The sequence below is a fragment of the Heptranchias perlo genome, unplaced genomic scaffold (genome assembly GCF_035084215.1).
Source record: "Heptranchias perlo isolate sHepPer1 unplaced genomic scaffold, sHepPer1.hap1 HAP1_SCAFFOLD_134, whole genome shotgun sequence".
NCBI classification, from domain to species: domain Eukaryota; kingdom Metazoa; phylum Chordata; class Chondrichthyes; order Hexanchiformes; family Hexanchidae; genus Heptranchias; species Heptranchias perlo.
In genome coordinates, this window is record NW_027138580.1 from 409093 (window position 1) to 431761 (window position 22669).

Consider the following 22669-nt stretch of genomic DNA (forward strand, 5'->3'; position numbering starts at 1 on the left):
TGCAGGCACTGTCCCCTTAACAGCCTCACCCTCCCAATACCCCAGTACTTTCTTTTCCTTTAAACTAACAGTTAGAATCCCAGCAATATAATTAAGAAAAATATTTTACTGAGGCGGGAGGGGGAATGGCAACTTATTTTGTTTAATTTATATAATTTAATTGTGGCAGAAAGAAGTGAATTCGGAAAGGGGGCTAAAGGTAGCTCATTGAAGGGGGGAATTCTCCCACGACCCGAGGGCCTGGGCGCCACTATCAATAACAGCAACAAATTGCATTCATATAGCGCCTTTAACGTAGTAAAACCTCCCAAGGCGCTTCACAGGAGCGATTATCAGACAAAATTTGACACCGAGTCACATAAGGAGATATTAGGACAGGTGACCGAAAGCTTGGTCAAAGAGGTAGGTTTTAAGGAGGGTCTTGAGAGGCAGAGAGGTTTTGGGAGGGAATTCCAGAGCTTGGGGCCGCCAATGGTGGAGCGATTAAAATCGGGGATCGGCAAGAGGCCAGAATTGGAGGAACGCAGCGATCTGGGAGGGTTGTGGGGCTGGAGGAGGTTACAGAGGGAGGGGGGAGGCCATGGAGGGATTTGAAAACAAGGATATGAGTTTTATTAAAATGTTTGCTCCACAGAATGACTTGGTTTGTTCTGCTCTTCTCCGTCCATTAAATGTGTTTTTAAAATTCCTCATTCCTGTATGTAATTCCCAGCCGTATATAAACTAAGAGCATTAAAACCTCCACACAGGCCCTTGGCAAATTGAATATTCCAATGCTCTCCCGGCTGGCCTCCCACCCTCCACTCTCCACCCTCTGTAAACTTGAAATCATCCAAAACTCTGCTGCCCGTACCCTAACTCGTACCAAATCCCATTCTCCCATCACTCCCCCTGTGCTCTCTGACCTACATCGGCTCCCGGTCCTGGAACGCCTCGATTTTAAAAATTCTCATCCTTGTGTTCAAATCCCTCCATGGCCCCCCACCCCATCTCTGTAACCTCCTCCAGCTCTACACCCCTCCGAGATCTATGCGCTCCTCCAATTCTGGCCCTTCGCGCATCCCCGATTTTAATCGCTCCACCATTGGCGGCCATGCCTTCAGCTGCCTGGGCCCTAAACTCTGGAATTCCCTCCCTAAACCTCTCTGCCCCTCCAACTCTCTCTCCTCCTTTTAAGATGCTCCTTAAAACCTTTTTGGCCGCCTGTCCTAATCTCTCATGTGGCTTGGTGTCAAACTTTGTTTGATAACACTCCTGTGAAGCACCCTGGGTCGTTTTACTACGTTAGGCAAGGAAAATGGCATGTTGGCCTTTATTGCAAGGGGGTTGGAGTACAAGAGTAAGGAAGTCTTACTACAATTGTACAGGGCTTTGGTGAGACCTCACCTGGAGTACTGTGTACAGTTTTGGTCTCTTTACCTAAGGAAGGATATACTTGCCTTAGAGGCGGTGCAACGAAAGTTCACTGGATTAGTTCCTGAGATGAGAGGGTTGTCCTATGAGGAGAGATTGAGTAGAATGGGCCTATACTCTCTGGAGTTTAGAAGAATGAGGGGTGATCTCACTGAAATATATAAGATTCTGAGGGGGCTTGACAGGGCTGTTTCCCCTGGCCGGAGAGTCCAGAACTAGGGGGCATAGTCTCAAGATAAGGGGGCGGAAATTTAGAACTGAGATGAGGAGGAATTTCTTCACCCAGAGGGTTGTGAATCTTTAGAATTCCCTACCCCGGAGGGCTGTGCATGCTCAGTCGTTGAGTATATTCAAGGCTGAGATCGATAGATTTTTGGACTCTAGGGGAATCAAGGGATATGGGGATCGGGCAGGAAAGTGGAGTTGAGGTCGAAGATCAGCCATGATCTGATTGAATGGCGGAGCAGGCTCGAGGGGCCGAATGGCCCACTCCTGGTCCTATTCCTTATGTTAAAGATGCTGTATAAATGCAAGTTGTTGTTGTTGGTAAAGGACTGCGAGAAAAATCAGTCTTCGGGTCACCTGATCGACTTGCACAGGTCCTTCCCATCCCTCATCATGATTGGTGGGAAAGACCAACAACCTGCTCTGTCCTCCATCCCCCCCTCCCCTCCCCCTCCCTCTGCATCTTCTCTACCTATTGGTTTAGACCTCACTTTAATCAACCCAGCCAGGGCAAAGTTGACAACCCAAGAAATGAGGTGCTGTAAATTAATTTCAGAATGCCAGCTCTGAACTCCAGGTAAGAAAACAGAAATTGGGAAATTAATGTAGAATTTAGAGCACAGAAACAGGCCAATCGGCCCAACTGGTCCGTGCCAGTGTTTATGCTCCACACGAGCCTCTTCATCTCACCCTATCAGCGTATCCTTCTATTCCTTTCTCCCTCATGTGTTTATCTCACTTCCCCTTAAATCCATCTACACTATTCGCCTCAACCACTCCTTGTGGGAGCGAGTTCCACATTCTCACCACTCTCTGGGTAAAGAAGTTTCTCCTGAATTCCTTGTTGGATTTATCATTGACTGTCTTATATTTATGGCCTCTAGTTCTGGTCTCCCCCACAAGTGGAAACATCTTTTCTACGTCTACCCTATCAAACCCTTTTATTATCTTAAAGATCTCTATCAGGTCACCCCCTCAGGCTTCTCTTTTCTGGAGCAAAGAGTCCCAGCCTGTTCAGCCTTTCCTGATAAGGATATCCTATCAGTTCTGGTATCATCCTTGTGAATCTTTTTTGCACTTTCTGCAAATATCCATTATGTAATATCATGAATTATCGATTAGGCTATTTCCTACAGGCTTTTCCATCACAGGAGGTTACTAGACGATGGCGCTAATGACCCGGGATGTCCGCGCCGGAGCATGCGGAGAGTCTCCGGGGACCCAGTGTGGCCGCTGGACTGCAGGTTGCCGGTGGGAGAGGGAACCGGTTCGAGAGGGCAGTACGCAGGGGTGGATATTGGTAAAAACACTGCGGCAGCGGCCAAACACTTTACAAATACCGGGTACGAGACCGGTGTCCTGCGGGGCTTTTGCACAGGGGAACCAGTCGCCATCTTGGTAGAGGAATGGTTCCGCGAGCAGCAGGGCACATGCACAGACATCTTGGTAGGGGACAGACAGTGGGCGGGGCTTCAGGGTCCCAGTGACTGTGAACAAAGAGTGGGCGGGGCTTCAGGGTCCCAGTGACTGGGAACAAAGAGTGGGCGGGGCTTCAGGGTCCCAGTGACTGGGAACAAAGAGTGGGCGGGGCTTCAGGGTCCCAGTGACGGTGAACAAAGAGTGGGCGGGGCTTCAGGGTCCCAGTGACCGGGAACAAAGAGTGGGCGGGGCTTCAGGGTCCCAGTGACTGTGAACAAAGAGTGGGCGGGGCTTCAGGGTCCCAGTGACTGTGAACAAAGAGTGGGCGGGGCTTCAGGGTCCCAGTGACTGTGAACAAAGAGTGGGCGGGGCTTCAGGGTCCCAGTGACTGTGAACAAAGAGTGGGCGGGGCTTCAGGGTCCCAGTGACGGTGAACAAAGAGTGGGCGGGGCTTCAGGGTCCCAGTGACCGGGAACAAAGAGTGGGCGGGGCTTCATGATCCCAGTGACCGGGAACAAAGAGTGGGCGGGGCTTCAGGGCCCCGGTGACCGGGAACAAAGAGTGGGCGGGGCTTCAGGGCCCCGGTGACCGGGAACAAAGAGTGGGCGGGGCTTCAGGGTCCCGGTGACCGGGTACAAAGAGTGGGCGGGGCTTCAGGGTCCCGGTGACCGGGAACAAAGAGTGGGCGGGGCTTCAGGGTCCCCGTGACCGGGAACAAAGAGTGGGCGGGGCTTCAGGGTCCCCGTGACCGGGAACAAAGAGTGGGCGGGGCTTAGGGTCCCAGTGATGGGGAACAAAGAGTGGGCGGGGCTTCAGGGTCCCCGTGACCGGGAACAAAGAGTGGGCGGGGCTTCAGGGTCCCCGTGACCGGGAACAAAGAGTGGGCGGGGCTTCAGGGTCCCCGTGACCGGGAACAAAGAGTGGGCGGGGCTTCAGGGTCCCCGTGACCGGGAACAAAGAGTGGGCGGGGCTTCAGGGTCCCCGTGACCGGGAACAAAGAGTGGGCGGGGCTTCAGGGTCCCCGTGACCGGGAACAAAGAGTGGGCGGGGCTTCAGGGTCCCAGTGCCTCATTTATTTTACTCTCACTCTGCTCACAGTGGGTTTCTCACCACTTTCTGCAGGACTACGGGGAAAGAGTAAGGGAGTGGGACTAATTGGATGCTCTTTCAAAGAGCCAGTACAGGCATGATGGGCAGAATGGCCTCTTTCTGTGCTGTATCATTCTATGATTCCTCTCCTGAAAACGCTGACTCGCGCTGGGGCCAAGGTTCCACTGGCACCTCCCAAGCTCCAGGACCTTTTTAAGTAGCTGTTCTTTATGTGAGACCGGGACAGTGAGTGTCAGTATGATATTTGACTGTGGAGGCGTCACACATCAGTTGAGAGGACGATCAGACTCAGCTGTTAGCGGACTGTCCAGCTCCTGTGTAGCTGATATAGGGGGGTGTATATTCTGCCATCTGCAGGTAGCTTTCAAGGCCCTATAATTGAATCTCATTCAGTTCCATGTTTCCTGCAGTACCAAAGGTCCCTGCCCGGCGTCCGAATTCTCCCAAGTCCAGTCTCTCCTGGGTGGCAAGAATTGTGTTAAATTTGGATCCCTAGTGGCTCGCATAATGATTAATGAAAGAAAGAAAGACGTGCATTTCTGTTGCGCCTTTCACAACCTCAGAACGTCCCGAGCGCTTCACGGCCAATGAAGTACTGTTGTAAAGTAGGAAACGCGGCAGCCGATTTGCACACAGCAAGATCCCACAAGCAGCGATGTGATAATGACCAGATCATCTGTTTTAATGATGTTGGTTGAGGGATAAGTATCGGCCAGGACAATGAACCAATGTACAGCCCAGGGCTGGAAGCTCCATTTCCCATTAGGGCACTATTTCATAGGATTATGTAGAAAGTACAGCACAGAAACAGGCCATTCGGCCCAACTGGTCCGTGCTGGTGTTTATGCTCCACACGAGCCTCCTCCCTCCCTCCTTCATCTCACCCTATCAGCATATCCTTCCATTCCTTTCTCCCTCATGTGTTTATCGAGCTTCCCCTTAAATGCACCTACACTATTGACCTCAACCACTCCTAGTGGGAGCGAGTTCCACATTCTCACCGCTCTCTGGGTAAAGAAGTTTCTCCTGAATTCCCTATTGGATTTATTAGTGACTGTCTTATGTTTATTACCCCTACTTCTGGTCTCCCCCGCAAGTGGAAACATCTTCTCTCCGTCTACCCTATCGAACCCTTTCATTATCTTAAAGACCTCGATCAGGTCACCCCCTCAGCCGTCTCATTTCTAGAGAAAAGAACCCCAGCCTGTTCAATCTTTCCTGATAGTTATCACCTCTCAGTTCTGGGATCATCCTAGTAAATCTTTTTTGCACCTTCTCCAGTGCCTCCACATTCATTTTATAATACGGAGACCAGAACTGTGCACAATACTCCAAGTGTGGTCTAACCAAAGTTCCACACAAGTTTAACATAACTTCTCTGCTTTTCAATTCTACCCCTCTAGAAATGAACCCCAGAGCCTGATTTGCTTTTTATGGCCTTATTAACCTGCGTCGCTACTTTCTGTGATTTGTGTATCTGTACCCCCAGATCCCTCTGCTCCTCTACCCCATTTAGACTCTTATTATCCAAGCAGTGTGAGGCCTCCTTATTATTCCCACCAAAACGCAGCACCTCACACTTCTCTATATTGAAATTCATTTCCCAATTACACGCCCATTCTGCAGGTTTATTAATGTCTTCCTGTATTTTGTCACAGTCCTCCTCAGTATTAACTATACCCCCCACCCCCCAATTTGGTGTCGTCTGCAAATTTTGAAATTGTCCTTCTGATTCCCGAGTTCAAATCGTTGATGTAAATGGTGAACAACAGTGGTCCCAGCACTGATCCCTGGGGAACACCACTTCCCACCCTTTGCCAGTCTGAGTAACTACCCTTAACCCCTACTCTCTGTTTTCTGTTTTGTAGCCAGCTTGTTATCCATTCTGCTAACTGTCACCTGACTCCACATGCTCTGACCTTAGTCATGAGTCTACTACACTACCCTTGTCTACCCTTTCTGTTACTTCAAAGAATTCAATAAGTTTGGTCAAACATGACCTCCCCTTTTGTAATCCGTGCTGACTATTCTTGATTATATTTCGGTTTCTAGATGTTTTTCTATTACATCTTTGAGTAAAGATTCCATTATCTTTCCTACCACCGACATTAAGCTAATTGGTCTATAGTTCCCTGGACTGGTTCCATCTCCCTTTTTAAATATAGGAATCACTGACTGTCCACCAGTCCTCTGGCACTATTCCCTTCTCTAGTGAATTTTTATATATATGTAATAGTGCCTCTGCTATCACCTCCCTAACCTCTTTTAATATTCACAGATGCAATCCATCCGGACCAGGGGTTTTATCCTCTCTACGTTTGATTAGTTTCTCAATTATCTCCCCACTTTCTATCTTAAATGTCTTTATATCTTTTTTTATCTCTTCTTCTAATGTCCTGCCCACCATGTTAGTCTCCCCGGGAAATACTGAGGCAAAGTAATTCTTTAATATTTCTGCCATTTTGCTGTCATTACCTGTGAGTTTATCTTGTGGAGGCAGAGGGCATGGCTGAGGTACTAAATGAATCTTTGCACGGTCTTCACTGGAGAAGAGGATGCTGTCAGTGTAGCAGTAAAGTAGTAGTGATATTGGATAGGTTAAAAATAGATAAAGAGGAGGTACATAAAAGATTGGCAGTACTCAAAGTAGATAAGTCACCCGGTCCGGATGGGATGCATCCTCGGTTACTGAGGGAAGTAAGGGTGGAAATTGCGGAGGCTCTGGCCACAATCTTCCAATCCTCCTTAGATATGGGGATGGTGCCAGAGGACTGGAGGATTGCAAATATTACACCTCTGTTCAAAAAAGGGGAGAGGGATAAACCTGGCAATTACAGACCAGTCAGGCTAACATTGGTGGTGGGGAAACTTTTATAGACAATAATCCAGGACAAAATTAATCGGCACTTGGAAAAGTCTGGGCTAATAAATGAAAGTCAGCAGGGATTTGTTAAAGGAAAATCATGTTTGACTAACTTGATTGAGTTCTTTGATGAAGTAATGGAGAGGGTTGTTGAGGGGAGTGCGGTTGATGTGGTGAATATGGACTTTCAAAAGGCATTTGATAAAGTACCACATAATAGACTTGTTAGCAAAATTAAAGCCCATGGGATTAAAGGGACAGTGGCAGCGTGGATACAAAATCGGCTAAGGGACAGAAAGCAGAGAGTAGGGGTGAACGGTTGTTTTTCAGACTGGAGGGAAGTATACAGTGGTGTTCCCCAGGGGTCAGTATTAGGACCACTGCTCTTTTTGATATATATTAATGACCTGGACTCGGATATAGAGGGTACAGTTTCAAAGTTTGCAGATGACACTAAACTCGGGAATGTAGCAAACAATGTGCAGGATAGTAACAGACTTCAGAAGGACAGAGACAGACTGGTGAATTGGGCAGACACGTGGCCGATAAAATTTAATGCAGAGAAGTGTGAAATGATGTATTTTGGTAGGAAGAATGAGGAGAGGCAATATAAACTAAATGGTACAATTTTAAAGGGGGTGCAGGAACAGAGAGACCTGGGTGTGCGCACACACAAATCTTTGAAGGTGGCAGGACAAGTTGAGAAGGCTGTTAAAAATGCACACGGGATCCTGGGCTTTATTAATAGAGGCACAGAGTACAAAAGCAAGGAAGTCATGCTGAACCTTTATAAAACACTGGTTAGGCCTCAGCTGGAGTATTATGTCCAATTCTGAGCACCACACTTTAGGAAGGATGTCAAGGCCTTAGAGGGGGTGCAGAGGAGATTTACTAGAATGGTTCCAGGGATGAGGGACTTCAGTTATGTGGAGAGACTGGAGAAGCTGGGGTTGTTCTCCTTAGAGCAGAGAAGGTTAAGGGGAGATTTGATCAAGGTGTTCAAAATCATGAAGGGTTTTGACAGAGTAAATAAGGAGAAACTGTTTCCAGTGGCAGAAGGGTCGGTAACCAGAGGACACGGATTTAAGGTGATTGGTAAAGGAACCAGTGGCGATTATGAGGAAGCATTTTTTTTACGCAGCGAGTTGTTGTGATCTGGAATGTGCTGCCTGAAAGGGCGGTGGAAGCAGATTCAATAATAACTTTCAATTGGAACTGGATAAACACTTGAAGGGAAAAAATGTACAGAGCAATGAGGTAAGAGCAGGGGAATGGGACTAATTGGTTAGCTCTATCAAAGGCACGATGGGCCGTATGGCCTCCTTCTGTGCTGTATCCTACTATGATACTATATTATTAGTTCACTGCTCAGCCTTCTCTTAACCTTCTATTCCTTTCTCCCTCGTGTTTATCGAGCTTCCCCTCAAATGCATCCACACTGTTCACCTCAGCCGCTCCTTGTGGGAGCGAGTTCCACATTCTCACCACTCTCCGGTTAATCAAATCACTTTAATTATTGCTGTTCTGTGATTGGATAATCGTCCTCCTGACCGAGGTTCCTATAATTTCCACATTAGGGCACGGAGGATAAAGCAGAAGGGAAGGGTGTATTGAGGGGGAACGAGGAAGACAGCGACACACAGTCAGGACCTGCTTATAGGGGCCCCGCTCGTGGGTCGTTACAGGGTGTCAAACCGCGTTAGTGCCCGAATACTCCCAGCTACTGACAGTGTAAAACACGGGAACAGAAGGAGGCCATTCAGCAGCTCGAGCCTGTTCCGCCATTCAATGAGCTCGTGGCTGCTCTTTACCACAACTCCACTTACCCACCTTCACTCCCTTTGATCCCCTTACCCAACAAAAATCTATCGATCTCAGTCTTGAAAATTTCAACGGACACCCCTCCAGCATCCACAGCCTTTTGGGGGAGAGAGTTAAAGATTTCCACTCCCCTTTGTGTGAAGAAGTGCTTCCTGACATCACCCCCTGATCAGCCTAGCTCTATCAAAGGCACGATGGGCCGTATGGCCTCCTTCTGTGCTGTATCCTACTATGATACTATATTATTAGTTCACTGCTCAGCCTTCTCTTAACCTTCTATTCCTTTCCCCCTCGTGTGTTTATCGAGCTTCCCCTCAAATCCATCCACACTACTCGCCTCAGCTACTCCTTGTGGGAGCGAGTTCCACATTTAAGATTACGCCCCCTTGTTCTGGACTCCATCTGTATCTATCCCATCGAATCCCTTTACTGTTTTTAAACACCTCGATTAGATTACCTTTTGAACTCAAGGGACTACAAGCCTAGTCTATGCAACCTGTCATTATAATTTAACCCTTTCAGCCCCGGTATCATTCTGGTGAATCTGCATTGCACCCCCTCCAAGGCCAATATCTCCTTCCTGAGGTGCGGTGCCCAGAACTGAACACCGTGCTCCAGATGGGGCCCAACCAGAACTGAACAACTGAAGCATAACTTCCTCCCCTTTGTATTCCAGCCCTCGAGATAAAGGCCAACATTCCATTAGTCTTTGTGATTAGTCTTTGTAACTGTTCACTAGCTTTTAATGAGTTGTGTGCATGGACACCCAAATCCCTTTGCTCCTCCACAGTTCCCAGTCTCTCACTTTAAGAAAATACTCCAATGTTTCCTTCTTGTATCCAAAGTGGATGATCTCTCACTTCCCCACACTGAACTCCATCTGCCACCGTTTTGCCCACTCACTTAATCTGTCCCTTTGTAACTTCCTGCTCCCATCCACACAACTTGCTGTGCCTCCTAACTGAGTGCCATCTGCAAACTCGGATATAAAACTCTCTCTTCCTTCATCCAAGTTGTTGATAAATATGGTGAAAAGCTGAGACCCCAGTCCAGATCCCTGGGGAACACCACTTGTCACATCCCACCAATCAAAGAACGTTCCCTTTATCCCCACTCTCTGTCTCCCACCTCCCAACCAATTACCAAACCCAAGTCCCAAGGTTACCTCCAATTCCATGCGCTTTTATTTTTGCTAATATTTCGTGTGAAACCTTAGCTTTTATATAGACATGATCCATTGACACTCCCCTGTGCACCATGCTAGTGACCTCCTCAAAATATTCAGTTCGATTAGTCGGGCATGACCTACCCTTCCCAAATCCATGCTGACTCTCTTTGATCAGTTCAGACTTGTTCAACATAACAACATAACAAATAGGAGCAGGAGTAGGCCATACGGCCTCTTGAGCCTGCTTCACCGTTCAATCAGATCATGGCTGATCTTCGACCTCAACTCCACTTTCCCACCTGATCCCCGTATCCCTTGATTCCCCGAGAGTCCAGAAATCCATCTGTCTCAGCCTTGAACATATTCAAAGACTCAGCATCCACAGCCCTCCTGGGGTAGAGAATTCCAAAGATTCACAACCCTCTGTGTAAAGAAATTCCTCCTCATCTCAGTCTTAAATGGCTTATCCTGAGACTATGCCCCCTAGTTCTAGACTCTTCAGCCAGGGAAAACAACCTCTCAGCATCATGTTTCAATGAGATCACATCTCATTCTTCTAAACTCCAGAGAGTATAGTCCCATTCTAATTGATTTTTAATCAACAAGGCTAATGGAATGCTGGCCTTTATATCTAGAGGACTGGAGTACAAGGGGGCAGAAGTTATGCTGCAGCTATACAAAACCCTGGTTAGACCGCACCTGGAGTACTGTGAGCAGTTCTGGGCACCGCACCTTCGGAAGGACATATTGGCCTTGGAGGGAGTGCAGCGTAGGTTTACTAGAATGATACCCGGACTTCAAGAGTTAAGTTACGAGGAGAGATTACACAAATTGGGGTTGTATTCTCTAGTTTAGAAGGTTAAGGCTTGATCTGATTGAAGTTTATAAGATTTTAAGGGGAACAGATAGGATGGATAGAGATAAACTATTTCCGCTGGTTGGGGATTTTAGGACTAAGGGGCACAGTCTAAAAATTAGAGCCAGACCTTTCAGGCGTGAGATTAGAAAACACTTCTACACACAAAGGGTGGTAGAAGTTTGGAACTCTCTTCCGCAAACGGCAATTGATACTAGCTCAATTGCTAAATTTAAATCTGAGATAGATAGCTTTTTGGCAACCAAAGGTATTAAGGGATATGGGCCAAAGGCAGGTATATGGAGTTAGATCACAGATCAGCCATGATCTTATCAAATGGCGGAGCGGGCTCGAGGGGCTGAATGGCCTACTCCTGTTTCTACTCAATCTCTAGTTACTCTGTCCCTGATGATAGATTGCAGTAATTTCCCCACAACTGATGTTAAACTGACTGGTCTGTAGTTACCCGGTTTCTCCTTCTTAAATAATGGAGTGACATTTGCAATTTTCCAATCCAAAGGCACAATTCCTAAATCGAGAGAGCTTTGAAGAATAATGACCAACACGTTTGCAATTCCCTCCCCTATTTTAATACCTTGGAGGTGGAATACATCAGGTCCTGGAGGTTTTTAAGTCATTATTTTCTCCATTAACATTTTTTAAAACTTAATATTAAATCCACTTAGTTGCTCCCCTTCGCTTATTTTTGGGTTCCCTTGTACCAATGGTATTTGTCCTCTTCCTCTACTGTGAACATACGAATTAAGAGCAGGAGTAGGCCATTCGGCCCCTCGAGCCTGTTCTGCCATTTGATAAGATCATGGCTGATCTGATTGTGACCTCAACCCAACTTTCCCGTCTACCTTTGACTCCCTTGTTAATCAGGAATCTATCGAACTCGGCCTTAAAAATATTCAATGACCCTGCCTCCCCCGCTCTCTGGGGAAGGGAGTTCCACAGACTCACGACCCTCAGAGAAAAAATTTCTCCTCATCTCCATTTTAAATGGGAGACCCCTTATTTTTAAACTGTGGCCCCTAGTTCTAGTCTCTCCCACAAGGGGAAACATCCTCTCAGCATCTATCCCTTCTAGCCTCCTCAGGATCTTCTCTGTTTCAATAAGATCACCTCTCATCCTTCTAAACTCCAATGTATACAGGCCCAACTTGTCCAACCTTTCCTCATAAGATAACCCCCTCATCCCAGGAATCAGTCGAGTGAACCTTCTCTGAACCGCCTCCAAAGCAATTATGTCCTTTCTTAAATAAGGAGACCAAAACTGCACACAGTATTCTAGATGTGGTCTCACCAATGCCCTGTAACTGTAGTAAAACATCTCGACTTTTATATTCCATTCCCCTTGCAGTAAATGAGAACATTCCATTTGCCTTCCTAATCACTTGCTGTACCTGCATCCTAACTTTCTGTGATTCATGTACTGGGACACCCAGATCCCTCTGTACCTCAGAGTTCTGCAATCTCCCTCTATTTAAATAATATACTGCTTTTCTATTCCTCCTGCCAAAGTGGACCAGTTCACCTTTTCCCACATTGTATTCCATCTGCCAAATTTTTGCTCACTCACTTAACCTATCTATATCCCTTTGCAGACTCCTTATGTCCTCTTGACAACTTACTTTCCCACCTGTCTTTGTGTCATCAGCAAATTTAGCAACTACACATTCGGTCCCTTCATCCAAGTCATTGATATAGATTGTAAATAGTTGAGGCCCAAGCACTGATCCCTGTGGCACTCCACTCGTTACATCTTGCCAACGTGAAAATGACCCATTTATGCTTACTCTGTTTCCTGTTAGCTAACCAATCCTTTATCCCTACACCATGAGCATTTATTTTGTGTAGTAGCCTTTGAGGGATACAAAGTACTCATTTAACAGGGATCTCATTCAAATAACCATGGAAAGTAGGAGGTGGGGGGGAGGTGTTTTCTGGAAGAGAATTGTGTACTTTGATGGTGGTTGGGGAGTGGGAGCCAGGCCAAGTGGAGGGAAAGCAACATTGAGACCGCAACAAAAACAAGTTGCATTTATATAGAGCCTTTAATGTAGTAAAACGTCCCAAGGCGCTTCACAGGAGCGTAATCAGACAAAATTTGACACCGAGCCAGATAAGGAGATATTAGGACAGGTGACCAAAAGCTTGGTCAAAGAGGTAGTTTATAAGGAGCATTTTAAAGGAGGAGAGGCAGAGAGGCACGGCCGCCAATGGTGGAGCGATTAAAATCGAGGTTGCGCAAGAGGCCAGAATTGGAGGTGCGCAGAGATCTGGGAGGGTTGTAGGGCTGGAGGAGGTTACAGAGATAGGGAGGGGGCGAGGCCATGTGCACAGGAGAACTTTCTTAATTAGAATGTTTCTAGCCCAATGCGGAAGGAAGCAGTGCTGGATCTAGTTACGGGCAATGAAGTGGGACAAGTGGAGTGTGTTTCAGTGGGAGAACATCTGGGTAATAGTGATCATAATATAATTAGGTTAAAAGTAGTTATGGAAAGGGACAAATAAAAATCAAAGGTGAAAATACCCAACAGGAAAAGAGTCAATTTCAGTGATTTGAAAGGGGATCGAGCTCAGGTGGACTGGAAACAAAGATTGGCCAGGAAAACAATAAATGAGCAATGGCAGGTCTTCAAGGCGGAGATAATTCGGGTACAAACCAAACATATTCCCATAAGGAGGAAAGATGGGGCATCCAGAGCTAGAGCTCCCTGGATAACAGAGGAAATAGAGGTTAAAATAAAACAGAAAAAGGAGGTTTATGACAAATGTCAGGTACAGAATACAGCAGAATACAGAGTGTGCGGGGGGAGGGGGGGAGGGGGGGAATTGAAAGGGGATATAAGAAGGGCAAAGAGAGAGCACAAGAAAAGATTAGTGGGTAACGGAAAAGGGAACCCAAAAATAAACATGTAAAAAGTTAAAGGATGGTGGGGCCGATTAGGGACAAAGAAGGAAATCTCCTTTTGGAGGCAGAGGGCATGACTGAGGGACTGAATGAGGACTTTGCATCTGTCTTCACAAAAGAAGAGGATGAAGTTAATGTCACAGTAGAGGAGGGAGTAGAGATATTGGAGAGGATATAAATAGATAGAAAGGAGGTGCTAAAGAGGTTGGAATCACTCAAGGTCCAGGTGGGATGCATCCTTGGTTGCTGAGGGAAGCTCAGGTGGAGACAGCAGAAGCTCTGAGCACAATCTTTCAATCCTCCTTGGATATGGGAGTGGTGCCAGAGGACTGGAGGATTGTAAATGTTACACCCCTGTTCAAAAAAGGGGAGAGGGATAAACCTGGTAACTACAGGCCAGTCAGTCTAACCTCAGTGGTGGGAAAACTACGAGAGACCCATTATCAAGGACAACATTAATTCTCACTTGGAGAAGCTTGGGTTAATAAGGGACAGCCAGCATGGGTTTGTTAAAGGCAAATCGGGTCTGACTAAGCTGATTGAGTTCTGTGATGAAGTAACAGAGAGGGCTGATGAAGGCAGTGCAGTAGATGTTGGATATATGGACTTTCAAAAGGCACTTGATAAAGTTCCACATAACAGACTTATTCAGAAAATAGAAGCACATGGGATTAAAGGGTCGGTGATAAACATTATTGGCGAGGGATAGGAGGCAGAGAGTAATGGTGAACAGATGTTTTTCTGACTGGAGAGAAGTCTGCAGTGGGGTCTCCCAGGGATCGGTTTTAGGACCATTGCTTCTCGTGTTATATATAAATGACCTGGACTTGGGTATAGGGAGTACAATTTCAAAGTTTGCAGATGATACAAAACTTGGCAACATAATAATTAGTGAGGAGGATAGTAGCAGAGTCAGGGGGATACAGACAGACTGGTGAAATGGGCAGACACACGGCAGACGCAATTTAATGCGGATAAATGTGAAATGATGCACTTTGAGAGGAACAACATGGAGAGACAGTATAATCTAATGGTTCTATTTTGAGGGGGTGCAAGAGCGGAGGGACCCGGGGGTGAATATTCACAAATCTTTGAAGGTGACAGGGCAAGTTGATAAGGAGGTTAAGAAAGTGTATGGGATACTTTGCTTTGTAAATAGGAGCTTTGAATAAAAAAACAAGGAAGTCAGGCTAAACTTTTACAAATCACCGGTTAGGCCTCAGCTGGAGTATTGCTTCCAATTCTGGGCACCACACTTTAGGAAGGATGTCAAGGCCTTGGAGAGGGTGCAGAGGAGATTTACCAGAATGGTACCAGGGATGAGGGATGAGGGACTTCAGTTATGTGGAGAGATCGGAGAAGCTGAGGTTGTTCTCCTTAGAGCAGAGAAGGTTAAGGGGAGGCCTAATTTTTTTTTTTATTCGTTCATGGGATGTGGGCGTTGCTGGCGAGGCCGGCATTTATTGCCCATCCCTATTTGCCCTTGAGACGGTGGTGGTGAGCCGCCTTCTTGAACCGCTGCAGTCCGTGTGGTGAAGGTTCTCCCACAGTGCTGTTAGGAAGGGAGTTCCAGGATTTTGACCCAGCGACGATGAAGGAACGGCGATATATTTCCAAGTCGGGATGGTGTGTGACTTGGAGGGGAACGTGCAGGTGGTGTTGTTCCCATGTGCCTGCTGCTCTTGTCCTTCTAGGTGGTAGAGGTCGCGGGTTTGGGAGGTGCTGTCGAAGAAGCCTTGGCAAGTTGCTGCAGTGCATCCTGTGGATGGTGCACACTGCAGCCACAGTGCGCCGGTGGTGAAGGGAGTGAATGTTTAGGGTGGTGCATGGGGTGCCAATCAAACGGGCTGCTTTGTCCTGGATGGTGTCGAGCTTCTTGAGTGTTGTTGGAGCTGCACTCATCCAAGCAAGTGGAGAGTATTCCATCACACTCCTGACTTGTGCCTTGTAGATGGTGGAAAGGCTTTGGGGAGTCAAGAGTGAGTCACTTGCCGCAGAATACCCAGCCTCTGACCTGCTCTCGTAGCCACAGTATTTATGTGGCTGGTCCAGTTAAGTTTCTGGTCAATGGTGACCCCCAGGATGCCGTCGAATGTCAAGGGGAGGTGGTTAGACTCTTTCTTGTTGGAGATGGTCATTGCCTGGCACTTGTCTGCCACGAATGTTACTTGCCACTTATCAGCCCAAGCCTGGATGTTGTCCAGGTCTTGCTGCATGCGGGCTTGGACAGCTTCATTATTTGAGGGGTTGCAAATGGAACTGAACACTGTGCAATCATCAGCGAACATCCCCATTTCTGACCTTATGATGGAGGGAAGGTCATTGGTGAAGCAGCTGAAGATGGTTGGGCCGAGGACACTGCCCTGAGGAACTCCTGCAGCAATGCCCTGGGGCTGAGATGATTGGCCTCCAACAACCACTACCATCTTCCTTTGTGCTAGGTATGACTCCAGCCACTGGAGAGTTTTCCCCTGATTCCCATTTACTTCAATTTTACTAGGGCTCCTTGGTGCCACACTCGGTCAAATGCTGCCTTGATGTCAAGGGCAGTCACTCTCACCTCACCTTTGGAATTCAGCTCTTTTGACCATGTTTGGACCAAGGCTGCAATGAGGTCTGGAGCCGAGTGGTCCTGGCGGAACCCAAACTGAGCATCGGTGAGCAGGTTATTGGTGAGTAAGTGCCGCTTGATAGCACTGTCGACGACACCTTCCATCACTTTGCTGATGATTGAGAGCAGACTGATGGGGCGGTAATTGGCTGGATTGGATTTGTCCTGCTTTTTGTGGACGGGACATACCTGGGCAATTTTCCACATTGTCGGGTGGATGCCAGTGTTGTAGCTGTACTGGAATAGCTTGGCTCGAGGCGCAGCTAGTTCTGGAGCACAAGTCTTCAGCACTGCAGCTGGGATGTTGTCGGGCCCAAAGCCTTTGCTGTATCCAATGCACTCAGCCGTTTCTTGATATCACGTAGAGTGAATCGAATTGGCTGAAGACTGGCTTCTGTGATGGTGGGAATATCGGGAGGAGGCCGAGATGGATCATCCACTCGGCACTTCTGGCTGAAGATGGTTGCAAACGCTTCAGTCTTGACTTTTGCACTCACGTGCTGGACTCCGCCATCATTGAGGATGGGGATGTTTGCAGAGCCTCCTCCTCCCATTAGTTGTTTAATTGTCCACCACCATTCACGACTGGATGTGGCAGGACTGCAGAGCTTTGATCTGATCCGTTGGTTGTGGAATCGCTTAGCTGTCTATAGCATGTTGCTTCCGCTGTTTAGCATGCATGTAGTCCTGAGTTGTAGCTTCACCAGGATGGCACCTCATTTTTAGGTACGCCTGGTGCTGCTCCTGGCATGCTCTTCTACACTCCTCATTGAACCAGGGTTGATCCCCTGGCTTGTTGGTAATGGTAGAGTGAGGAATATGCCGGGCCATGAGGATACAGATTGTGCTGGAATACAATTCTGCTGCTGCTGATGGCCCACAGCGCCTCATGGATGCCCAGTTTTGAGCTGCTAGATCTGTTCTGAATCTATCCCATTTAGCACGGTGGTAGTGCCACACAACACGTTGGATGGTGTCCTCAGTGTGAAGACGGGACTTCGTCTCCACGAGGACTGTGCGATGGTCACTCCCACCAATACTGTCATGGACAGATGCATCTGCGACAAGTAGATTGGTGAGGACGAGGTCAAGTAAGTTTTTCCCTCGTGTTGGTTCGCTCACCACCTGCCGCAGGCCCAATCTGGCAGCTATGTCCTTCAGGACTCGGCCAGCTCGGTCAGTAGTGGTGCTACCGAGCCACTCTTGGTGATGGACATTGAAGTCCCCCACCCAGCGTACATTCTGTGCCCTTGCTACCCTCAGTGCTTCCTCCAAGTGGTGTTCAACATGGAGGAGGACTGATTCATCAGCTGAGGGAGGACGGTAGGTGGTAATCAGCAGGAGGTTTCCTTGCCCATGTTTGACCTGATGCCATGAGATTTCATGGGGTCCAGAGTCAATCCAGAGCCCAATAAACATATTCAAAATTATGAAGGGTTTTGATAGAGCAAATAGGGAGAAACTGTTTCCTCGGACAAGTGGGTTGGTGACCAGAGGTCACAGATTTAAGATAATTGACAAAAGAATTTGAGGGGAGATGTGGAGAATGTTTTTTTACGCAGCGAGTTGTGATGATCTGGAATGCGCTGCCTGAAAGGGCGGTGGAAGCAGTTTCAATAGTAACTTTCAAAAGGGAATTGGATAAATACTTTAAGGGGAATAATTTACAGGGCTATGGGGTAAGAGCAGTGGAGTGGGACTAGTTGGAAAGCTCGCACATGGCCTCCTTCTGTGCTACATGATTCTATGATCATAAGAAATAGAATCAGGAGTAGGCCCTACGGCCTCTCGAGCCTGCTCCGCCATTCATTAAGACCATGGCTGATCTTCAACCTCAACTCCACTTTCCCGCCTGATCCCCATATCCCTTGATTCCCCCAGAGTTCAAATATCCATCGATCTCAGCCTTGAATATACTCAATGACTGGGAATCCACAGTCCTCTGGGGTAGAGAATTCCAAAAATTCAGAACCCTCTGAGTGAAGAAATTCCTCCTCATCTCAGTCCTAAATGGCCGACCCCTTATCCTGAGACTGTGTCCCCTAGTTCTAGACTCTCCAGCCAGGGGAAACAACCTCTCAGCATCTACCCTGTCAAGCCCCCTCAGAATCTTATATGTTTCAATGAGATCACCTCTCATTCTTCTAAACTCCAGAGAGTATAGGCCCATTCTACTCAATCTCTCCTCATAGGACAATCCTCTCATCCCAGGAATCAATCCAGTGAACCTTTGTTGCACCACCTCTAAGGCAAGTATATCCTTGCTTGGATAAGGAGACCAAAACTGTACACAGTACTCTAGGTGAGGTCTCACCAAAGTCCTGTACAATTGCAGCAAGACTTCCTTACTCTTGTCCTCCAGCCCTCTTGCAATAAAGGCCAACACATCATTTGCCTTCCTAATTGCTTGCTGTACCTGCATGTTAACTTTCTGTGATTCGTGTACAAGGACATCCAAATCTCTCTGAACACCAACATTTAATAGTTTGTCATCATTTAAAAAATATTATTTTTCTATTCTTGCTACCAAAGTGAATAACCTCACATTTCCCCCTATCTGCCATCTTCTAAGAGCAGGGAGGTCATGCTAGAACTGTATAAAACACTAGTTAGGCCAGAGCTTGAGTACTGCGTACAGTTCTGGTCACCACATAACAGGAAAGATATGATTGCACTAGAGAGGAAATTTACGTCGCCAGGACTGAAGAATTTTAGCTACGAGGAAAGATTGGATAGGCTGGGGTTGTTTTCTTTGGAACAGAGGAGGCTGAGGGGTGATTTAATTGAGGTGTATAAAATTATGAGGGGCCTAGATAGAGTGGATGGGAAGGACGTATTTCCCTTAGCAGAGGGGTCAGTGACCAGGGGGCATAGATTTAAAGTAATTGGTAGAAGGATTAGAGGGGAGTTGAGGAGAAATTTTTTCACCCCGAGGGTGGTGGGGGTCTGGAACTCACTGCCTGAAAGGGTGGTAGAGGCAGAAACCCTCAACTCATTTAAAAAGTACTTGGATGTACACCTGAAGTGCCGTAACCAACAGGGCTACGGACCAAGTGCTGCAATGTAGGATTAGGCTGGATAGCTTTTTTTCGGCCGGCACGGACACGATGGGACGAATGGCCTCCTTCTATGCCGTAATTTTCTATGATTCTTGCCCACTCACTTAACCTTTCTATATCCCTTTGCAGACTCTTTGTGTCCTCCTCACAGCTTACTTTCCCACCTAGCTTTGTATCGTCAGCAAACTTGGATACATTACACTCGGTCCCTTCATCTAAGTCACTAATATAGATTGTAAATAGGTCAGTAATATATTCCACTTTCTACCACTCAAAATGAGCATCTCTTGAAAACAGAGGGTAAGAGTTAAGGGAAATTTCTCAAAGTGGAGTCCTGCAGAACTTCATGCGTTTAATTGGAGATTTTAATAAGTGGAACCTTTCAGACGCGGAATGGTAGATTTTGTACCAAAGATTCATTCAGGATTGAAGTAAAAAGTTCATTTTTTTTTATTATGAAACAATTTCATCTGAAAGTCACTTGAATTAAGGGGAAAGATCACAGACAGCGGTTCTTAAAGGGACACTGCAGCCCTGATGAATCACTCAGCTCTCGTCTTACCTTAGTTACATTAAGGTCTCTGTACAAAGCTGAATTATTTGACACTTATAGAGAATGCTAACTTATAGCCTGGTTATAGGTGTTATTACCAGCAGAAACAAACCCCAGCTGTCAGAATGAACATGGTTCAGTCTTGGATGTGATTAACAGCAGGAATAACAGCAGAATCCAACCCCCGCAGTCACTTGTGAACCTGCTGGTGTCTCTGCAGGTGGGACGACTGAATGAATCCCTTCCCGCACACGGAGCAGGTGAACGGCCTCTCCCCGGTGTGAACTCGCTGGTGTTCCAGTAGGGTGGAAGACTGGTTGAATCCCTTCCCGCACGCGGAGCAGGTGAACGGCCTCTCCCCAGTGTGAATGCGCTGGTGTCTCTGCAGATGACTGAGGTGCCTAAAGCTCTTCCCACAGTGCGAGCAGCTGAATGGTCTGTGCCCTGCGTGACAGCGCTGGTGAACCCTCAGTTCCTCGGAGCTTTTAAAGCTCTTCCCACACTCGGAACATTTGAAGGGCCTCTCGTCAGTGTGGATCCACTGGTGTTTCAGCAGGTTGGATGAAAAAGCGAAACCCTTCCTACACACGGAGCAGGTGAACGGCCTCTCCCCGGTGTGAACTCGCTGGTGTCTCAGCAGGCTGGATGAATGAGCGAATCCCTTCCCACATACAGAACAGGTGAACGGCCTCTCCTCAGTGTGAGTACGTTGGTGTATCAGCAGGTTGGACGACTGAGTGAATCCCTTCCCACACACGGAGCAGATGAACGGCCTCTCCCCGGTGTGACTGCGCCGATGAATCTCCATCTCAGACGAGTAGATGAATCCCTTCCCACAGTCCCCACATTGATACAGTCCTTCCCTGGTGTGGATACACTTGTTCCCGACTGGGGTCAACGATTGGCTGTGGGTGCCGTTCTTTCTCTCCATGTGCAAGGCCAATAATATTCAGGTCCTGATGACTGTCAGATCTTGACGTGATGTTTAATTTGAGCTTCCTGTCTGCAAATCCTCCCCTTCTGATACCCTGTAAAGAAAGAACTTGTATTTATATTAAGGGTTATGGAACCCAGGCAGTAGAAGGAATTAAGATACAGATCATCCATGATCTAATTGAATGGCAGAACAGGCTCGAGGGGCTGAATGGCCTCCTCCTGTTCCTATACATCAAAATCCCACGAGCTGCAATATGCTAATGACCAGATAATGTTTTTTTTAAAAGTGATATTGGTTGAGGGATAAATATTGGCCAGGACACCAGGGAGAACTCCCCTGCTCTCCTTCAGAGGGTCGTGAATATTTGGAATTCTCTACCCCGCAGGGCTGTGGAGTCATTGAATATATTCAAGACTGAGATCGATAGATTCTTGGACTCGAGGGGAATCAGGGGATAGGGCAGGAAAGTGGAGTTGAGGTCAAAGATCAGCCATGGTCTTATTGAATGGCGGAGCAGGGTCCATATGGCCTACTCCTGCTCCTATAGGGCCATGGGTTCTTCTATGTCTGCCTGAAAGGCATTTAAAGTTTCATCTGAAAGACGGCACCATCGACAGTGCAGCGCTCCCTCAGTACTGGCACCGGGAGTGTCGGCCTAGATTACGGGCTCAGGTTTCTGGAGGAGGACTTGAACCCACAACTTCCTGTCTCAGAGGCGAGAGTGCTTACCCATTGAGCCACCCTGTAAAAGGAGTTTATAAAAGTCATCACTGTAAATACAGGACAAAAATTCAAATCAGACAGTTCTAGTTTCTATTGTACATCCTTACTGTCCCACCCCACGCCCTCTCATCCTCACTGTCTGTGTGAATTTCCACCCCTGCTGTCCTGACTGGTGCTGGGTTACAGACCTAGTCACTTCTTGCCCTCCAATCACGCTCGAGTCTTGACAGTGAGTGTCAGCTGGATATTTGACCATAGGGGCATCACTCAGTATCCACTTTAGAGAAGGGGGGGGGGGGGGGGGGAAGTCACAGGATAACCAAGAGCAGGAAACTTGGCTGATTTTGCCTCTGACGTGGGCCAGACACACCGAGGCCAGCTGTCATACCCTGACAACTGCGAGTGTTGCCAACTGGCACCCTCCAAGGTCCAGGTGTACGTGCTGCGGGACGCACTGAAGCGAGGTGCGGCCTACGCAAAGGCTGTATGGGGAAAGGCCACCCCACTTTGTATTGTGCGGAATGTTTTGGAAGATATGTACTGTGTTTTTGAATTGTAATAATATCATAGTGTCTACGAGCTGCACTGTACTGGTTCCATCTATATTGCTTGAACAGGCACGATGGGCTGAATGGCCTCCTTCTGTGCCGTATGATTCTATGACTGAGATTGGGGTAATTTTAGCACAGACCTGGGACTTGCTGGTCATGCAGACTATTTTAAGGGGAAGGGTTTGGGTAAACTTAAAACAAATATCACTGTGCCTTTAAGCAAAATCTTCATCAATCAGTGCAAAAATTCAGACATGTTTTAAAAATTAAACGAGTGAAATGGATCTTTGCTTGTTAAGCAGTGAGACCGTTTAGAGAAGTCGAGCCCACAAAAACAAACGGGTTTACAGCTATTTAACAAAGTACAGAAGACTAACAAGGAACGCAGTTTGCTACAGGCTGCTGGTGGGCCAAGCTGGAGGTCAGCGTCCCGCTAACTA

The 22669-nt window shown here is 47.3% G+C and overlaps 1 protein-coding gene across 1 annotated transcript in view; it reads right to left on the minus strand.

Moving 5' to 3' along the window:
* The window catches only part of LOC137308623 (zinc finger protein 721-like), a 158254-nt gene that overhangs the window by 58943 nt on the left and 76642 nt on the right, over nt 1-22669 (minus strand). The window contains 2 exon segments of the mRNA XM_067977231.1: nt 20213-20963; nt 22607-22666. Coding sequence (XP_067833332.1) covers nt 20213-20963; nt 22607-22666 — 811 coding nt within the window.